This window comes from Vidua chalybeata, chromosome 2, assembly GCF_026979565.1.
Source record: "Vidua chalybeata isolate OUT-0048 chromosome 2, bVidCha1 merged haplotype, whole genome shotgun sequence".
NCBI classification, from domain to species: Eukaryota; Metazoa; Chordata; class Aves; order Passeriformes; family Viduidae; genus Vidua; species Vidua chalybeata.
This window is the reverse complement of record NC_071531.1, coordinates 75287443-75306640: the sequence shown is the minus strand read 5'-3', so window position 1 is coordinate 75306640 and position 19198 is coordinate 75287443. Positions and strand designations below refer to the sequence as shown.

The window sequence follows — 19198 nt, the reverse complement described above, 5'->3', positions numbered from 1 at the left end:
TTCTCTGCATGTCTGTGGGGATACCTGCAAAGATGTCCTGTCTCTTGACCACCCTCAACAGAAAGCCAAAGAGCAGCTGCAGGCAAGGCTATGACCATTCAGGAAAACCACAAATCAAAAGCACAGGGCTGTCTCCAAAGAGCCAATTCCTCTCCATCCCTGCTCGTGCTCCTTACCGGCAATCTGAAGGCACGTCTGTGAAAATCCTGAGAAGAAACTCGCCTTCATGACCAGGGTCAAAAGTGGTGGGGATGATGACGTAGCGGCCTTCCTTCAGGTCTGTCCTCAGGAAGACACTGCGGGAGTTGATGTAGATGGAGCTGGCCACCTTCTGCTGCAGGGTGTGCATCCGGTAGTTCCTATTCAACTCCACCTGGGCAGAGACCACAGCGGGATGGTCAGTGGATTGTCACTGGAAAGGTACTGGTATCCACCATGGGGGGGAAAAGATTGCAAAGACTGAGTCCACAGTGCCAGAAACCTGGAGATAGGAGAACCAGGAAAAAGGGTCCCAACTGCTGGGTGGAAAACAAGTGTGGATGTGGCTTTCCCAATTATTTTTACTCAGGGAGTCATCTCTTGCATCCCAGCTTAACATTGTGGACCCAGTAAACAACACATATGGATTAGTCTAACAGATTTCAACATTTGGAGAGAAAAGACTAATTATTCCTTTTAGCAAGAACTGCACAGAATGGTTCTGGTAGGAAGGGACCCTCAAGATCATCTGGTTTCAATCCCCTGTTATGGGCAGAGACACCTCCCACTCAAAGCCACATCCGGCGTGGCCTCGAACATTTCTAAGATGGGGCATCCACAGCTTTTCTGGTCAACCTGTTGTCCATGCTGTCCCCTTTGATATCCCTCTTCCTCTCCAGAGGAGGGCAGGCTGTGTTGATGGCACCCCAGAAGCACCCTGATAATGCTTAAATGAACAATCTGGTCATGCAGGGCTGGTGTACCACTCCACAACCAACAAATTTACAGTGGCATTCAGGCCAACATGCAGGAACCCCAGCCTACCTTATGGATATCAAAGCCTATGGCCAAGTTCTCTCCTTTGCCCTCTTTGCGACTGGTCCTTTTGGGCTTCTGCTGGATGGAGATCAGCACTTCATCTTCTGCCTTCTTCACATCAAACACATACTAGAAGCAAAGAGAGGAAGGTAAGGGAAATATTTATTAATACAGGATCCCTGGGCATGGGTGGGGATGGATTTAACAGATCTAACATCAGCTTCTCCCAGTCCACGTCCATGCAGGGACAGCCTGGCTTCAAAAGGCTAATGCAGAGCTGGAAGCTGGAAACAACTCTCCCACACCCTTGACGACAACTTCTGCAATGGACCAGACCATCCTTCAACTGCCTGTTAGATGAAAGACTCAAACGGACCTGGCCCGTGATCGTGAGAATCCCATTTCAGAGAGGACAAGACAAGTATAGAATCATTTATGTTGGAGAAGACCTCTAAGATCATCTAGTCCAACCCTTAACCTACAACTGCTAAGTCCACCGCTAAACCATGTCCCCAAGTGCCACATCCACATGCCTTTTGAAAGCTTCCATAAATGGTACTGGGCAGCCTCTCCTAATGCCTTCACCCTTCCAGTAAAGAAGTTTTCCCTAATATTCAATCTAAACCTCCCCTGGCACAACTTGAGGATGTTTTCTCTTGTCCTACCACTTGTTATCTGGGAGAAGAGACCAAATCCCATCTGGATATGCTCTCCTTTCAGGTAGTTGTAGAAAGCCATTAGGTCCCCTTGAGCCTCCTTTTCTCCAGAAAAGTTTGTTCCAGGAGATGAACTTGAAGCCAGAAGGAAATGGCTCTATGGGCTACATCTGTCCTGGAAAAATTAAACAGCATCGAAGTTTGGGCACAAAAACTGGAATTTGGTCATTCAGATGTCCAGATTGTTGGAAATTACTCCTGGCCCTGTTTGACTGGAACCAGCCAACATTGCTACCCTGTGGCACAGTTTGCTTTTCCCTTGTGCCAAGATGCTCTACACTAAGCAATTGGATGCAGTCTCCTTGATAAGAGGGATAATGTTAATAGAGTTGGCCTCGATGCTGGTCATTATGTGCCAGAGAATTGCCATAAGCACAAATAATCTATTAAAGGCCTAGTAGCGTTTCGGCCTTCTAGGTCCCTGTAGGAGAGTTAAACACTTGGAAGCACAAGTGAAGGTTCCAGAAGGCCCTCTGCCCCATTACTCACTTGGGGGTTCTGCAGAAAAGTGTCCTTGTGGTTGATGCAGCCTCCGGAGCGGTTTTTCAAGGGATCACTGCTTCTGGTCCATGCCCCGTGTAGCACTGACTCCTCCCAGGTCTTGTGGATGCTTAGGTAGGAGGTGTTGATCAGACGGCACTTGATGATATCCGTGAAGTATTTGCAGAAATCTTCAAAGGTCATCCTGAGTCAGGAAAGGGCAGAACTGGGTTATGCTGCTTCATTCCCTGGAAAGGTACACTGCAGGGATTTTCTTGATCACCTGTTAGAGAGTGTGGGTTGTCTCTGATGTCTTTGATAACAAAAGTTATTCATCAAATATCTCCAAAAGACATGGAGATGCCTTTCTGTATGCCTGCAGTAAATACTTCTTGAGTTCAAACAATAGATCTCTTGTGTTTTGGAGTAGGAGAAGCAGCACAGTGGCTCTTTCTTCCCATAAGGGTAAATGTTGTACTGAAATATTCCTGGTGAGGCTGTGAAGTTCAGCACATTTATGACAGGTTCTCAGTATCATGGGGAAATGGTTTGGCCCCCAAATGATGCAGAGCACCTTGGAATTTCATGGTCATGACCATCAAAAGCTAACACCCATGGGCTCAAGTAGGGAGCTTCACTAGAGATCCTATGGCTTGGAAGACTGTTTTCTCTGGATAGCTGTATGCATGGAAAAGATGTACATTCTCCATGGGGTGGGAAGATACTGTAGGCATGGCCTGTGGTGACAAACCCAGGAGGGACTCACCAGAACTCTCCATCATCTTCTACTGTCATTCCCATCTTCTCTCTCTCACTTTTACTCACTTTCTGCCACTCCTCAGAGCTGTGGGAAGAGACCAGGATCATTACTAAGAGGTAAGGGACACACGAGAATTTGAGGCACAAGGACTGTATAAAGCCAGTCCCTATGCTCTGGTTAGGTCACCTGCCAAACATGGAGGAAGTGCAGCACGGCTTGGAACTTCCTTCCTAACCAGTGGAGTTGAATCCAGTCTGGCAAGGTTTTATTTGGCCAGTACAATCACAGCCCTATCCATAAAGATAACAAAATTGACTCTGGCCAAAGGCTCTGGTTGCACCAGCCCTTGGTTCCTCATCTCATCCCCAGCTATCACAACAGTCGGTGGTGGTAGAGGCTGATTTTGTTGGGTGTTCATTTTGCTGGAATAAGACTGGGAGCACAAAGGTCACCTATGAACATCCTTCACAAGTATGAACAAACATGGAATCATAGAATCACAGAATAGTTTTGGTTGGAAAGGACCTTAAATATGATCTCATTCTAATCCCCCTGCTATGAGTAGGGGAACCTTCCACTAGACCAGGTCACTCAAAGCCCCATCCAACTTCGCCTTGAACACTTCCAGGGATCCACAGCTTCTCTGAGGAACTGTGCTAGTTCCTCACCATCCTCACAGGGAAGAATTTCCCACTGAAACAAGCTGTCCATCCCAACTCACGTGTCACTCCAAGGACCGTTCCACTCCCGCTCACCCCACGGGTTGCGCATGCGGATCATGTCCAGCTTCTCTGACTTGAAGAATGACAGAAGGCCATGGCCCAGACGGACTTTCCGCACGTCCGTCACCGCATATGCGTGGCCCTTCACCAGTCCACAGGCCAGGCGAGCCTCCATGTCAGCTGCTGATGTGGCCTGGCAGGGGGATACAGATAGTGCTCAGACCAGGGGGACATGACCACCTCTGCAGGGGCTGGGAAAGAAAGCAACTCAGATTTCCCTGCAGATTTCTTTAAGCCAAAAAGAAGAGCATCAATAGTTGATAGTTGGCACGTCTCAGATGCCATTTTATGTGCTGGATCCCCCCTTTTCTTAATCTGAGCTCCCATACTGGCAACCAATAAAGCTCATCCTAATGGTTATACTGGGAGGTCTGGCAACCAGCATTTGTAAAGATGCCCAGATGCAGACACCAAAATGTCTTTCTCTGGAGTGGATCACCTCCTAGCATTTAAAGGGTGCTAGGATGAATGTGGGCTTTTGGACATAGCAACAAGGAGTAAAGAGGGTTGACATTCAGGATTTGCTCCTTTTGCCATCATCCAGAAGTTGGAACCCTTGGCCACAATTTATCTGATCTAATTTAGAAGTTTATGACTGTGTAAGACAACTGCATCCTAAAACGCCTATTCCCATGGCACTGTGACCATACTGGTAATGTTGCTTACTTTGATGGAGCAGCTGATGAGGCCTCCCCTGTTGTGCACCTTCAGCACGCGCTCAAAGAGGAGGTTTCGCTTGGCTTCATCAGTGATGTAGTCCCCTTCGGTCAGGTCGATAGGTTCAGAGACCCCACCAGTGAAATCCACCAGGGCATCAGCTGTGTTGCCTCCATCCAGGGCCTCATAACAGCCTGACAACCTGAAAGAAGGTGACAGGGATGGCACAACACTGGTCTGACATTTTAAGGGGTCGGGGATGATTCTTGGGGCAACCTCAAGAATGGAGATTTGCAGTTGAACTTCAAGTGGGAGGGGACAGCAAACTATGGTGAAAAAATAGGACCCACATTCCTTGCTGCACTCTTGCTGTCATAGGACCAAGGTAAAAGGAACTTGAAATCTCTAGAATTGGTGTTACTTAAAGAAACACTGAAGGGTATTTTGCTTTGAGGGTAAATTAGGGCTAGAGAAGGGTTTTTTTTTCTTAGTGTTTGTCTGTTTGAGTTATGTACTACTTCTCCGCAGGAAAGATGTTATTTCCACTGCTGCAAACAAGCTGGTGAATGAACAGAAAGGAAAAACAGAGTGCCCGAGTCCCACTTTATCCTACAACTGCCTGGATACCTACTTGGCATAAGCTTTCTCCACCAAGGCACACCAGAATTCATTCCTGGAGTTGGAGTGGCAGTAGATGAGCTGATTGTGGAGCGTGGGCAGGCGGTCATCGATCACCACATCCAGCCACTGACCGAAACGCCAGAACTGGAAGTGGAAGATCCCCACGTAGCTCTCCGGCTTCTCAGGGTTCCACTCCTGCTCCTTCCAGTCTGGGATGACCTGCAGAAGAAGAGGCACATATACCCAAATTATTCCTTTTTTTTCCTGGGATTGACTCTCATCCTGGAACTAATATCTGCAGACAATATCAAAGACAAGCAAGAATATGAGGGGGATGGACTTGCTTACAGTCTTCTGGGGCCAGATTTTGGACCTGGTTCTGCCAATGCAGACTAGATTAACATGTACTGGAATAGCTTAGACTTCACTGTCCCTTAGAAGGTGGAGTGAAAGACCATTGTCCTCTTTCTTATAACCCTACCCTGGACATCTGCTGCCATCTACTTCTGTAGACAGGCTATTGGAGCAGATGAGTTCTTTGCTTAACCAGGGATAGTTATTTTTATGACCATGTCTTTTGTTTTTTTAGTGTCAGTAGGGTACCACTAACAAAGAGTACCTTCTTTGGTTCTCCTACTTGATTCCAGTGTGGCTTGACTGGCCCAAGAGCAAGTGTGATATACTTGGTGGAAACAGGCAGCAGATACTCTGCATGAACCTACTCTGTTAAGTAGAAGTGGGAAAAGCAGGATCCCCATTCCCTCAAAGTTTCCATTTTTTCTTGCCAAGAGCTACCACACTCACCCAGGCAAGCACAAGGAGGTGATTTGATGAAAGATGGAAAAGAAGGCCTGAGTTGAAAGAAGCCCTAGAGCAGCTGAGGGGTCAGAGGAGGCACAGGTTTGGTGTCACTGCCAGCAGGACAGGCACAAGCAAAGGGGAACTGCCAAAGTCCGTAGCCCATCATGGCTGCAGGCACCACCAGCTCTGCTTTGGATGGAAAATTCACCCAACAGTTGGGACAGAAATGAGCACAGCCAGGCACAGATGCTACATGTAGGGGGATCTGCATCTTGTTTGGAGCCAGGATGCAGAGGCACAAAGCAAGGAACACCACACTGCAGTTTAGCTTTTGCTGAGGGTGGAGGCAATGTGGTTTTACTGCATGGCCAGGGCAGGCTGTGATACCACGTGTAGTTACTGTAGCTGATGCTGACAAGTATGGACTTAGACAGCAGCAGTAATGTGACTGACTCTGCACACCCCTGCTACTTCACTTACCTGCTCCCAAAGGATCATGAGCTCAGTGATAAAAACCCCCAAGGTGTCCATTCAAGCATGCATTATGTTATTATGTTCCAATACATCAAATAATCACTTTACTGTGGAGAGCTGAGCATGTTGGGGTGGGATAGGAGAGGACACAATTACATTGCATGGAAAGAACCTCTTCAAGAAGTCACAGGACATAGTGAAACCACATTTACTGTGTGTCCTTGTCCAGCTGACAGAGCTGCCTTTTTTTTTTTTTTTTTTTTTTTTTTTTTTTTTTTGTTTGTTTGTTTTGTCTGCTGTCACAAAGCAGGAATTGTGCAGAGAGAATTCCCTCTGAAAAGCCCCCCGACTCCTTAGCTACCAGCAATGATCTAGCCCAGGGCTCTTACTGCTCTTACACTGAAATATTAATGATGCCATCAACCCTGCAAGCTCACAGGCACTCTTGACTTGTCTGGATCAATAGAAGCAGAGCACAGAAAGCCATGAAAAAGAGCCACATTTGGAGGGTTTGGTGTTTTATAGGAGTGCTAACAATGGTGTCTCAGAGTCCTCTCTGGAGACTGCCAGGAGATGTCAGCCAGCCCTCCATCAGTGCCCATTGATTCCCTCCTGACTGGAGCTCATCCTAATGAATTGTCATAGAGGGCCATTGTGATAATCAACTCGCTATTAATGCGGGCTTAGAAATGATCCCAGCATTGATTAGAGGCAGCTTGTCAGCCAGGGCTGGTAGTGACAGCTTCCAGCTGGCTGGGTCTGAGACTTGCTCCTACTGTCACTGGTGGCAGAACACACAGGTCCCCACCATCCTCCTCATTTCTTCACTTGGGGACAGCTCTGGGAGCACCCTTCACCACTGAAGGCAGCAAAAATGGTCAGCTTCCATTCAGAGCAGGGTCCAGGAGCAAGGACTGGTCGTTTTCTACCTAGGAGGAAATTGACCTAGGAGGAAATGAGAGAGGTCTGATCTCCACAGGTGTTCCCTGCTGGAGAGTATGCCATGGACCACCCATCCCAGGATCCCAACTAGTCCTGCCCTCAGCTTGGTTGCATGACACTGGGGCAGTGGAAACCATATTCTTCTCCTTCACCCAGCTATGCTGCTTTTTCCTTAGGGATTCACAAAATCTGGAGCTGTAACACCATTTAGTGTGACAAATTTACAGTGAAAGATTTCAGAGATGGGTAAATTGGGAGCTCAAAAATGCCAGGTTCACCTCTCTAAGCTGATTTAATTTTCAATTTTCTTAAGAGTGGCTAATTAAGAGAAAAGGCACCTGTAGCCCTGGAAAAAAATGTCCCTGATTAGAAGGAGAAATTGGTACATGTCGAGTTCTCCAAGGCTTCTGCTGGGAACTTGCCTGTTCAGAATAAGGAGAGAGACACCCAGCTGTACCAATCTGCTGGGCTGTGGTACAAACTGGGATGAAATTCCCCTGTGAGATGGGACAGGGTGATGTATCTGAAAGTCTTTATGGGGTGCTGAAACTGTGTAGGGATAGTTTCAGTGACTGGTAAAAAGAAGCTCATCTTCCCTGCACCAGAGAGAGATATCACACTGGTACCCTCACCTCCCTTTCCCACTTCTGAAGAAAACAGGGATCCACCTGAGAATCATTTCCCCATCTATGCTCAGCTTCAACCCCCTCTTGATCACAAAAAACCTACTCAATACTCCGTGAAGCCTTTCACACCAAGAGAGAAGAAAGTAAATGTCCATCTCACAATTTACAGGAAGTTAAAGGGGGCTCAAGAATACCAATATTGAAATTTGGTGCTTTATTGCGTGCAGGATTAGGGCAGCTTCAAAAGGGATCATGAAGAAGACACAAACAGCCTCGGTCCTTAAGGGGAACCCATTGTCTAGGCTTTTATTTACTGTGGTACACCAACACCCAGCAAGATATCTGCAGCAAGAACTCTACCATAGCAACGTAGCAATGGCATATTGTGAGATTTAGCATGCAAAAACCACTTTGGATGTTGCCAGTGGCTCCTGTTATTTGGTCTAAAGCTATTTGTAGTGAGGAACTCTGCTCTGGGATGTACAAGGAGGGGTTTTCTATGGCAAAGTCTGCTAGGACCCTAGAGGTGTGTTTGGCCAAGCAGGGATGCATCCACTTTTCTCTCTACTCACCAAGTCCAGCATTTCTTGGAGTCTAAAAAAAGACATCAACTTGTCTTGCAATGGCCATGACATATCTGTTGGATTTGGTGGTTGCTGGGCCTTGGTTTTGGGCAAGACTCAGAGTTCCCACCATCCCTGCAGGCAGTAGCTGATCTGCTTTCTTTCTCCTCTCTGCCTGGCATAACTTGTGCATGTCATTTTATACACTATTGTTGGGCTGGGGAAGGCATAGGGTCTGCATCTCTGGAGGTTTTGGAGAAGAGGTTGGACTCTTTTTGGGGCTGGTTTGCATAAGTCTGCAGGCCACAGGTACAAAGTCACCTTGCCCTGGCTTTCCCATCACTGCTTTCTCCTTACTCATCTTGGGAGGATGCCAGGCTGCCCCTTGAGGAGTACTCACACACATTTGAGTGCAATCTGAGCAGAGGACCAACTATAATTATACTTAGCTCTTTCAAGGGACTTTTCTATCTGTGTGTCTCAGAAGCTCATTGAAGTACTCTCCACTTTTTGGTGGAGGAAAAGGGAACATCCAAACTTAGTAGTTTACTTGCAGTCATGGGGCAAACTGGGCACAAAACACTCTCCTGTTCCAATACTTATAAATGTATCACTCCCCTCTGCTCCCATGGTCACCCAGACACCCTTCCCTGTGTTTTAGAGGGCAGGAGACATTGCTTTTCAGGGACAGAAGCAGCAGGTTCCTGCTCTGTGGCTTGCAAAGTGCTCTGCAGCCTCATGGCTCTCTAGAGACACTTCAGAGTAAATATTTTCATGGGTGCTTTAAGGACAGAACAAAGCACAAATTAGCTCTGCTGCAGAGGACTCATTGCTGGCCTAGGCTGCTCTGAGCTGCTGGCTCTGCCCACACACACACACACTGCAACCCATCTTGGACCAACAAATTCCACCCTCCCCCCAGCAAGAAATGATGGCAGTGGTCAGAAAAGGCTGGTCCAACCTCCCCATTAGTCCAGTGGGTTTACAATCTGCAGAACACAGCAAGTCCAAGTGTAGGTACTTCAGCTTCACAGCAAGGTGGATTCTCCATGGAACTGGTCTTCAGAGACTCCAAGCAGCCACAGCAGCAGCACAAGTCACCAGAGCCTGCAAGCACTCAGCACCTTGCAAGGAGAAGAACTCCATCACAAACAAGCCCTCTCTTTTTAATGGCTAGAATGGAAACTGGAAAGCAGGGCTCTCTCCAGGGGTCCCTGCTGTTTTCTGGCATGGCAATTACTTATTTTTCCAGTGGGTTCTTGGTGTGCAGTTGCTACAGTGAGAGGACTTAGGGCAGCCTCATATTTCCAAGCCAGTAAGACCCTGCATGAATCCCTAATGAATTCACAAGCACACAGTCTTCTACTCCCAGCAAATGCAGCAGCAAGCTCATGGTCCCCTTCTCATCATTTAGACAGAGGGCAGCACATTTGGGGAATATTTCACACGGTTGAGGGGCTCCCAAAGCACTGAGCTGTTCTCTGCTTTACCACGGTACTGTCTCTCATTAAGAAGAAAAAAAAACAGATATAAAAATGGAACAAAGAACTGAACTGAAAGAAGCACAGCTGGAGCGAGAAAAGCTGAGCAAGAGGGGATCAGGCTTTAAAAACGATGGAGCCTTTCAGCTGAGCTGGTTCGAGGCCACCAGTGAAAGTGAGGAGAAAATACATCACCTTGCGGATCTGGGCTAATTCTGCTATCCGCTCCCCAAATTCCTGGGCATCTGCCTCATTGCACTCCACCTCCTCGGCCCCTAACTTCTTCCAGAAGATGCCCACCGGCTCCAGCAGCTGCCGGTTCATCAGGTGGGTGAGATCAGGAGTCCAGTGCTGGGAGGTGCCAGTCACCGTGACCTTCCCAGGTCTCTCCAGCCGCACGTTCCAGCGGAGGAAGCGCAGTTTGTGCTGCTGGATGAAATCCACGCGGTAGATGTGCTCATTGGGACGCAGCAACTTCTCACCATCCTGGGGCCTCATGTTTCTTTGCTGCAGGCTCTGGAATCGCAGCCGCATGCGCCGGGTGAGCTGCTCATCGCAGGTGAAGGGCAGCTCAAGCATCCCTGCCTCGGCTGCCATCACCTTGGCTGCTCCTCTGCTCCGTCCTCAGCAGCGTGTGGCTCTCAAAGAGGACACGCAGGGGGAAAGATCAGACAGGCCCCTGGAGCTGGTGTCCCTTCTCCACAGTCGCAGCAATGCTAGGCAACCCGGGCCAGTGACGCAAAACACCTCTGGGGCTTCCCCTGAGTGCCCTCCTGACTCATTTGCAGATTCAGAATTGTTGGTGCTGCTGTGCATGATAATCTATAGGGAAGGGATGTCTCATATCAGCCTCCCTGGCAACCTCCCTGACAACCATGGCTCGTTATCCCAAAACAAAGCCAGGGATGCCACCTTGGCAGGGAATAGTGTCAGTGGCTTTCTCTGAGTGTATGTTCATGGCTAATTCAGGCTAGAATGAGACTCTGGAAGAGTCTGGTCCAATCCACTGCTCAAAGCAGGACTTACTTCAGGGTTAAATCAGTCATGTTTCTCTGGGCTTCATCCAGTCCATCTTTGAGTATCTCCATGGACAGAGGTCCCACAGCCCCTCTGGGCCCTGTCCCAGGGTCTGACTGAACTCATGCAGAAGATAAGCTGCAGCTTGTGCTGCTGTCCTTTGTACTCTGACTGTGCATCCCTGCAAGAGCCTGGCTCCATCTTGTCCACACTCCCCTATCCAGGCTAGATGAGGCTCTGAGCAACAAGGTCCAGTAGCAGGTGTTTCTGTCCATGGCAGGAGGGATGGAGCTAGATGACCTTTAAAGGTTCCTTCCAATCCAAACCACTCTGTGATTCTACTGTTAAGTAGCTGCACACAGCAGTAAGGTCCCCTTTTACCTTCTCTCCTCCTGGATGCACAAATCCACTTCCCTCCTGACCATTTTGGTGGCCTCCACCAGGCTGTGTCATCTAGAGAAGGGCACGAGGATTCCAAGGGACAAACTGACTATAAGTCAATGAATAGCAAACTAACATGACCATCATGCCCTTTTCTGGATGGCACAGCTGGCAGGAATCAGACACCACACTGCTCCTGCAGCAGCAAATCAGCACCAGCATTCTGGCACGGTTTTGCCCCCCATTTTAATGTCTCAATTTCTTTTCATAAAAGCTAGACACATCTGAAAGGTCATAGAAAGGGTGTTACGGAGCATGATCACACCTAGAGCCATGTAGGGTCATCCAAGACTCAGGAAATTAGAAAACAGCTCTCAACTAAATTCTAGTACCCCATTCCCACTCAGTGATTTACACCACACAGGCATAATGGGAAGCAGGGACATGGAGAAAGCAAGGTGGAATAAAATGTTTGAATAAAATAACCTCCTGAGATCCACAGGGATGTGCTGGCCTGCCTTATTTTCTTGAAGGTATTCCCCCTCCCCACACTTAAGAGAGACACTGTGTGAAATGCCGCAAGGGATATGCAGAGCTTATATTACATCCTGGTGTACACCAGGATTACATTTTCTAGCAGCCATGGGTGATCTGGGCCAAGATTCCTGGGCTGATATTTCAGAGATAGTAAAGCCTACATCAGTGTCTCCCAGCTCTTGCCAGACTCCAAATAGAGACATTTTGGTGTCCAGCAATGTTATCACAACATGTGTAATCACACTTAGGACCAAGGGGCCCATTATTTCTGTCTCTGCGATCTTCAGCAACTAAGAAATTTACTGTGAGCATGGTGAGACACTGACTCAAGTGGTTCAGAGAAGGTGTGGATGACCCATCCCTGGAAGTGTTCAAGGTCAGGTTGGATGGGGCTTTGAGCAATCTGGTCTAGTGAAAGGTGTCTAGTGAAAGGGAGCTGGAACTAAATGGTCATTAGGGTCCCTTCCAACGTATATAATTCAATAAATCAAACCTTTCTGAAAGAAAAGAGAGGACAGGTAAAAAAAAGCCTCTGAGAGTTAAAGCAATGGAAAATGAGAAGTCACAAACACTCACAGCCAAATTGCCACGGGAGGAAAAGCAATGCTCGGCAAACTGAAATAATGAAGTGTCCAAAGGGGCCCAGCCTCTGTTTGGTTGCCATTTCCCAGGGCAGAGCTGGAAGTGAATGGTGAGGAAGGATGACAACTTGCCCACTCACCCTTGGGGGATGTTAATGGTGAGGAACAAGCTAAACTACCCTGTGCATCACCCTTGTAATGAGAGCCACAGCAGTCACCACAGGCACCATGGCAGGAAGCCTTATTGCTTATCTAGAAGGCAACAACAGCTATCCTGTTCCCATATAAAGAAAAACCTCAATTTTAACAGAAAATGGGGATGCTGCAAGAAATCCCTGAGCTTGGTGTTCATGCTTGGTGTTCACCAGAGGAAGCAGAGACTGGAAGAACCACAGCACACAGAGCAGATGTAAAGTTGGGGTGGAGGAAACCGTCTCAGGCCCGTGGCTGTAGGAGGCTGTGGGTGAAGGAGTGGTGCAGCCTGCACACACTGGCTGCCTTTTACAGTAAAATCTGGGAAAAGTTGCTCACAACTTTTTGGTCTCTTGCCCTGCGATGACGCACACCTGCACCAGAGGCTGAAGTCCCCCTGCCTCAGCTTTCACAGGGCTGACATCTTGCACAGATGAGGCCATGGTGGAGATGGGCACAGACTGTCCAAGGATGTGGCACTGAACACCTCCTTCCCCCTGTACCTCTCTTCTTGCTCCCCAGGCCTGCAGCCCCTTGCTCTGGTGCAGCTCCTTGGTGGCTTTCTGGCACACAGTACATTCCCCTTGGACCCCACACTTGAAGGAACACTGCCACATGGTGACATCCAGCCATGGGACTCGCCAGGGATGGACACTTTGGGCAAGCAGTGACTTGGGAGAGAAGCTAACACCCTGAAATCAACCTACCTGCCCCAGCATGAGGTGTCTCAATGCCATGGTGGAACACAGTAAACAGCCAAAGAGAGGGGACACCATGGGAACAAGGGAAACAAGGCCTAATGCTGCAGCTGAGCATCCTGAATTTTGTTCTTCTTGTTAATTTTTAGATTATTTTGGAATTCGAAGGGTCAAATTTGGGATCGGAAAAACAGGATGCGATTTGATCCACTTGGTTAAGGAGAAACTGGTCAAGGGTTTGGCTGGAGTGTGGTGACTACAGTCATTATGACTAATGCCCTTTGTAAGTCAGTCTTTCAAGGGAGATTTTTGCACATTATCAGCTTTTCAGGATTCCTGAGAAATTCCTGAGAACCAGTTTTTGACCTGGACAAGCACAGTGCAAAGCCAAGGTGTTGACAGGCTTTCCCTTGGCAAGGGGAACCACTTACCTTCTGCCACAGAGACTCCCGAGATGCCAGGGAGGAGCAGGCAGCCACAAACCAGCAGTTCCCAACCTGGCCCTGGTGCAAGTCATGGGAGCTGATCCCATCTACAAAGAGACGTGGATCATTGCAGATTTCCTGTGGGACAGGAGAAAAACAGACACACTGGCTCAGTGAGCAGACAGGGAAACCAGGAGTGGCGCTTCTTGGCAAAGGAAAGTCACTTCCTCTCTTCCTCAGACTCCATGCAAACCGGGCCTGCAGCGTTCTGCTGGCCTCGCTCATCAGGCTGGTGGCAGGAGGACCTGTCCTGCCTTCTGCTCTCATCAGGATATGGGCAGCATCACAAGACCTACTCCCTATTGTGTTCCAGCACCAGTGCAGCTTTGTTAAAACTATCCCTGTTGATAATGGTATAGTTTCACACCATTACAGCCCTTCTAAGTCACCTTTACTCTGTGACTGTTTTACAAGAAGTGAGGGATCTGCTCTTCCAGATCCTAGCACAGCAGATTAAAAAAAAAATCAGTGAGCCAAAAGCTTTGTAGCTGGGCCAGAAGGATTAAATACTCATTCTGCCATCAAAACCAGGATGGTGGATTGTGCACAGATATTGTGAATGGAGAAACTTGGGTAGGATGCATCTGGGAGGTAAGCTCATCCAACCATGCACCAAGACCATCAGCTTTTCTCTGCCTGACTCCTGCCAGGCTGCCCTCCTTGATTCCCACTCCTGCTTAGAGCCTGGCCAAGAAAGCACTTAAATAACAGAGGGTGTTGAGTAAGCTTCAGGTGACACACTGCTTTTTTAGATTTTTTTTTCTCCTGCTCAGTCCAGTTTGTAAGTTTGTGTCCAGCTGGAGGCTGGGAGCAGATGGGACAGACAAAGAGCTGAAAGAACCTTTCCCCCTTTGTTATTACATTTAATTTCAAGAGGAAAAAGGAAAAGCAGATTATTCTTCTTCCCCTACACCTCCCAATTTTTCAGGCTGGATGCACCCAGAATAACATGCCCCTCCCGCCTCGACTTTGCATATGAGGACTTGTATTACCTCTACCCATAGATTCATGGAAGGGTTTGGGTTGGAAGGGACTCTAAAGAGCATCTAGTTCCACACCCTGCACTCCAGGTAGAGACCTCACCCACTAGATTAGGTTGCCTAGGGCCCCATCACAGGGAGGAAAACCATAAGCACCTCCTGCTATTCCCACCTAGCCCAGCCAGCACCAAATACCTCCAAATTAACTGGCCAGGATCAGACCAAGGAAAAGGACTAATGCCCTAATGCTGGCGTTGCAGGATGTTGGGATGAGCGCTAGGGGGAGGCAAACAGACACCAGCAAAGGCAGGAGCCACCTGTGCCTCTCAGCATCGCTGAGCGATACAGGGATGGGAGAGGAGCAGGTTCAGCTCCTGTGTCACAGCACCGGGAAGCACCCAGCAGCGTCTGGTGGTGGGGATGTCTGTAAGATCAACTCTTTGTGATCCTGCTCTGGGGAGCAGAGGCTCTTTCTATATTCCATCTGAGGACCACAGCTGCCCCTCTGCCCTTGCTGGGGGGATCTGTGGATTACAATAAATGAGTTGCTTGGTATTACACAGACAGGTGAGAACACAAAATCATGAGAAACACAGAGACCCAAAAATGGTTTGGGTTGGAAGGAATCTTTTAAAGGCCATCTAGTCCAAGTCCCTGCAATAAGTGAGGACATTGTCAACTGGATCAGGTTGCTCAGAGCCCAGTCCAACCTGACCTTGAATGTTTCCTGGGGCTGGGACATCGATCACCTCTCTGGGCAAGCTGGGTCAGTGTCTGACCATCCTCATTGTAAAAAAATTCTTCCTTATAAGTAGTCTAAATCAACTGTTCTTCAGTTTTAAACCACTGCTCCTTGTTCTAGCTCAACAGGCCCTGCTAAAAAGTTTGTCCCCATCTTTCTTATGAGCCTCTTTCAAGTACTGAGAAGCTGCAGTAAGGTCTGTTCTGGAGTGCAGAGTGGGGCTACCATGCTTCCCTGCAGAAGGCCCACACACCACGCTCAAGCCCTGGCACTGAGCCCAGTCCCAGTGGACTCCCAGTGATCCTGAGCACAGAATCACCAAATCAATGTGGTTATAAGGAATTTCTGGATATCATCCACTCCACAACCCCTAATCAAAGCAGGGTCAGGTACAGCAGGTTGCTCAGGACTGTGTTCAGTTGGGTGTTGAATATCTCCAGGAATGGAGACTTTGCAACCTCTCTGGGAAGCCTGTGACAGTTTTTGGACCACCCTCACAGCAGAAAGTCTTTTCTCATGCTTAAATGGAATTTCCTGATTTTCAGTTAGCACACACTGTGTCTTGTACTGTCACTGGGCACCACTGAGAAGTCTGGTTCTGTGTCCTTCATTCCCAGCTATCTGGTATTTATGGACATTATTAAGATTCCCCTGAGCCTTCTCTTCTCCAGAGTGAAGAATCACAGAATCTTTAAGAAGACCTCTAAGATCATGGAATCCAGCTATTAACCCAGCACTGCCAAGTCCACCACTAAACCATGTCTCTCAGCACCAAATCTGTACTTTTCTTGAGTATTTCTAGAGATGGTGATTCCACTGCTTCCCTGGGCAGTCTGTTCCAATGCTTGAACATCCTTTCAGTGATGAAATGTTTTCCAATATCCAACCCTTGTAAAGGGGAAGACAGCATTGTCTCCTTTTTTTAATGCCATGGAACTGATTCTATCAGGATGAGTCTCATCCATGGGTCAGTCTCCGCAGCAAACCCCCCTGGGAAGGTTTGCTGTATTCCTTAGACTGGAGCTTACCAATATTAAATTACTTGGATTCTTCAGTCCCTATGGAAGACGCTGAGTTTCCACTCATACTTTTTGTACCTGGTCTAGACTGTGTGGCGTCAATCCACTGGGATGACATCCCCTGTATTCTGGCTGTAGTTAGGTGGGAGCCAAGGACCAAGGCACTGCTTCAGGCAGGCTGCAATGCCCCAGGATTGCATGGAGCACAGTGGGGCACAGTGTGATGCAAAGCACACCCACAGACATGGAGCACCATGCCCACGTGCAGAGGTAATCGATGAACAAGATGCCAGTGGGAACTAGGTCAAAAAGCCAAGAAAAGCTTTGGAACAGTTAGTATTCCTTTTCCTGTGAAAAGTGCTGGAAGTGATAAGGAGCTTGTTCTGCAGCCAGATGGAATTACAGGGCCTGGAATTTGCATGTGCAAAGGGAGGAAAGAAGCAGAGATTCCCAGACCAGAGAAGGTCATGACCTTGGTTTCCTCCCCCCCCCCCCCCCCACCATGCGACAGACAGAATCCAGGTAAGCAATAAGATTTATCCAGGCAGCAAACACCACGTCACCCTCCCAGCACCACGACCCTGAGAGAGGAGGGCTGCACACCAACATCTACACCCACACACACCCTGGGGCCTTCTGGGTTCAGGCTTCAGCCACCACAGAACCAGCTCAAACTGCCTCTTGCCACTTGAGGCTTCAGCAGACAGGAACTCCATCCTGTCCTTCATTTATCACAGCCAGATCCTGGGTTCTGGCTGCTCCTAGTCTGGACACAGATGGAGAACAGGAAGGAACAGGGAGGGGAAGCCAAAAGCCATGGCTGCAGGGAAGCTATGGTTTTAATGTGTGGTTTTTAACTCTACCTTGGCCAAGGTAGAGTCCATGTCTCTTTATCCCTAAGGAGAACCCGTCTTGGAGGATTCCAAGAATCACCAAATCACTGAGGCTGGCAAAGCCCTTAAGATCACCAAGTCCAACCATTAATCCAACATTTCCATGTTCACCACTAGATCATGTTGCCAAGTGCCACACCCATATGTTCTTTGAACACTTCTGGAGATGGTTATTACAAGGATTCTAAGCACCATCAGAGATGATCTGCCCTCCCTAAAATTGTCCACTGAAATGCCTGCTGAGCTCCAGGCAACAAAACACAATTTAGAGAAAGCCTGTGCAGATGGTTCTATGGAAAGATTCAGACTGATAACACAGAGAGGGACAAAACTGTGATTCAAAGTTCTGGTGATTCATACCCTCCCTCCTCCAACGGATGTGGGACAGAGGTGGAAGTCAGAGCCAGAGCAGGTCCCTGTCGATGAGGGGCTGATTGCAGAGGTCTGGCTTATGAGAGCCCAGATTGGGACAGTTGGCTCCCTCTGGTTTTGGGTTTTTGCAGTTCATTAAGGAAAAAAAAAATACCCAATCAGAGCAATTATCTTGTACTCCTTTGCTTTCCACCCAAAAGCATGTGGTCTTTCCCTCTGCTCTCCCTTTTTTTGGATACTTTCTCAAAAGGCACACGATTTTCTTCCAAATACATTTAAAGCAGAAAGTATCTTCCTCACCTTCTCCAGCCAGTCCAATTCCACACAGGGTTATAAGTAGAAAATCACTCTCTAATTTGCTTTAGAATTGGTGACTGTTTTACCATGCATGTTTCCTGGTGCAGGTTTCTGAGATTCAGATTCACTGGGGATCTGGATCATGTCCAACCAGATGTGGGGAGGGAAAAAGCTAAGGCAGGAGGAGGAATAACATGGGAGATACAACATCTGCAGCATGCCAGGACCATTTTTTGCTAACAAGATTTTGTAAGGAACAGACTAGTCTAATTTCATTGCAGAGCCTGTCTGTTTCAGAACAATGCCTTCACTCAGACTTGCAAAATCAGCAAAATAATCTATTAGCATGGCTGTGTTCCCTCCCTCCCTTCTGAACAACTGGGAACTGAAAGGATGCTGTCTTAAATGTCACTCACACAGACAAGAGAGCAAGGGGCCCCCAAACATGGCAAGCAATGGTGACACAGCAGACACAAAGGTCCCTGTGTTGCCCTGCTGCAGATATCTGCAACTGGGATGTGATTTTGCAAAAAGGGATGTAATAAAATTTGCACCAGGGTGACAAAGGAAAGAGAAATGGGATGAATTTAGAATACTGGGTGTCTATGCTTTCAGATGGATTAATATAGGATTATAGAATCGTGCAGTGGTTTGGGATGGAAGGGACCTTAAAGATCACCTCTCCAACCCTCTGCCACAGGCAGGGACACCTTCCACTAGACCAGGGTGCTCAAACCCCATCCAACCTGGCCTTGAACACTTTCAGAGATGTGGCAGCCACAGGTTCTCTGGGCAATCTGTGACAGGGTCTCACTGCACCCACTATAAAAAAATTCCATTGTTATATCTACTTTTAATGCATCATTTTTCAGTTTAAAACCATTATCCCTTGTCCTGTCACTACAGGCTCCACTGAAAAATATATATACTCGGCAGATTGCCTTCACACACATGGAAGGAGGGTAGGCTTGGCTGGGAGTATCTACACCCTACAGAACTGTTTGTGGGGGTTTGTATTGCCTCAGTCAGGCATCCCTAATCTAATCCACTCACAGTATCTCAGTGTGTACACATTTGTATTGTT

General features: G+C 48.0%; 2 protein-coding genes across 2 annotated transcripts in view; both read right to left on the bottom strand.

Annotated features, from left to right (window-relative positions):
• CAPN5 (calpain 5) overlaps positions 1–19198 on the bottom strand; it is a 51648-nt gene that overhangs the window by 6733 nt on the left and 25717 nt on the right. The window contains exons 3-10 of the mRNA XM_053936117.1: positions 13758–13889; positions 5044–5252; positions 4422–4614; positions 3695–3888; positions 2980–3057; positions 2223–2418; positions 1024–1146; positions 177–373 (exon numbers count right to left, since the gene is read on the bottom strand). Of these exons, the coding sequence (XP_053792092.1) occupies positions 177–373; positions 1024–1146; positions 2223–2418; positions 2980–3057; positions 3695–3888; positions 4422–4614; positions 5044–5252; positions 13758–13889 (1322 nt within the window). The remainder of the gene's footprint in view (positions 1–176; positions 374–1023; positions 1147–2222; positions 2419–2979; positions 3058–3694; positions 3889–4421; positions 4615–5043; positions 5253–13757; positions 13890–19198) is intronic.
• Positions 10038–10517, bottom strand: OMP (olfactory marker protein). Its single transcript, XM_053936118.1, has one exon. The coding sequence runs from the start codon at positions 10515–10517 to the stop codon at positions 10038–10040; it is 480 nt and encodes a 159-aa protein (XP_053792093.1).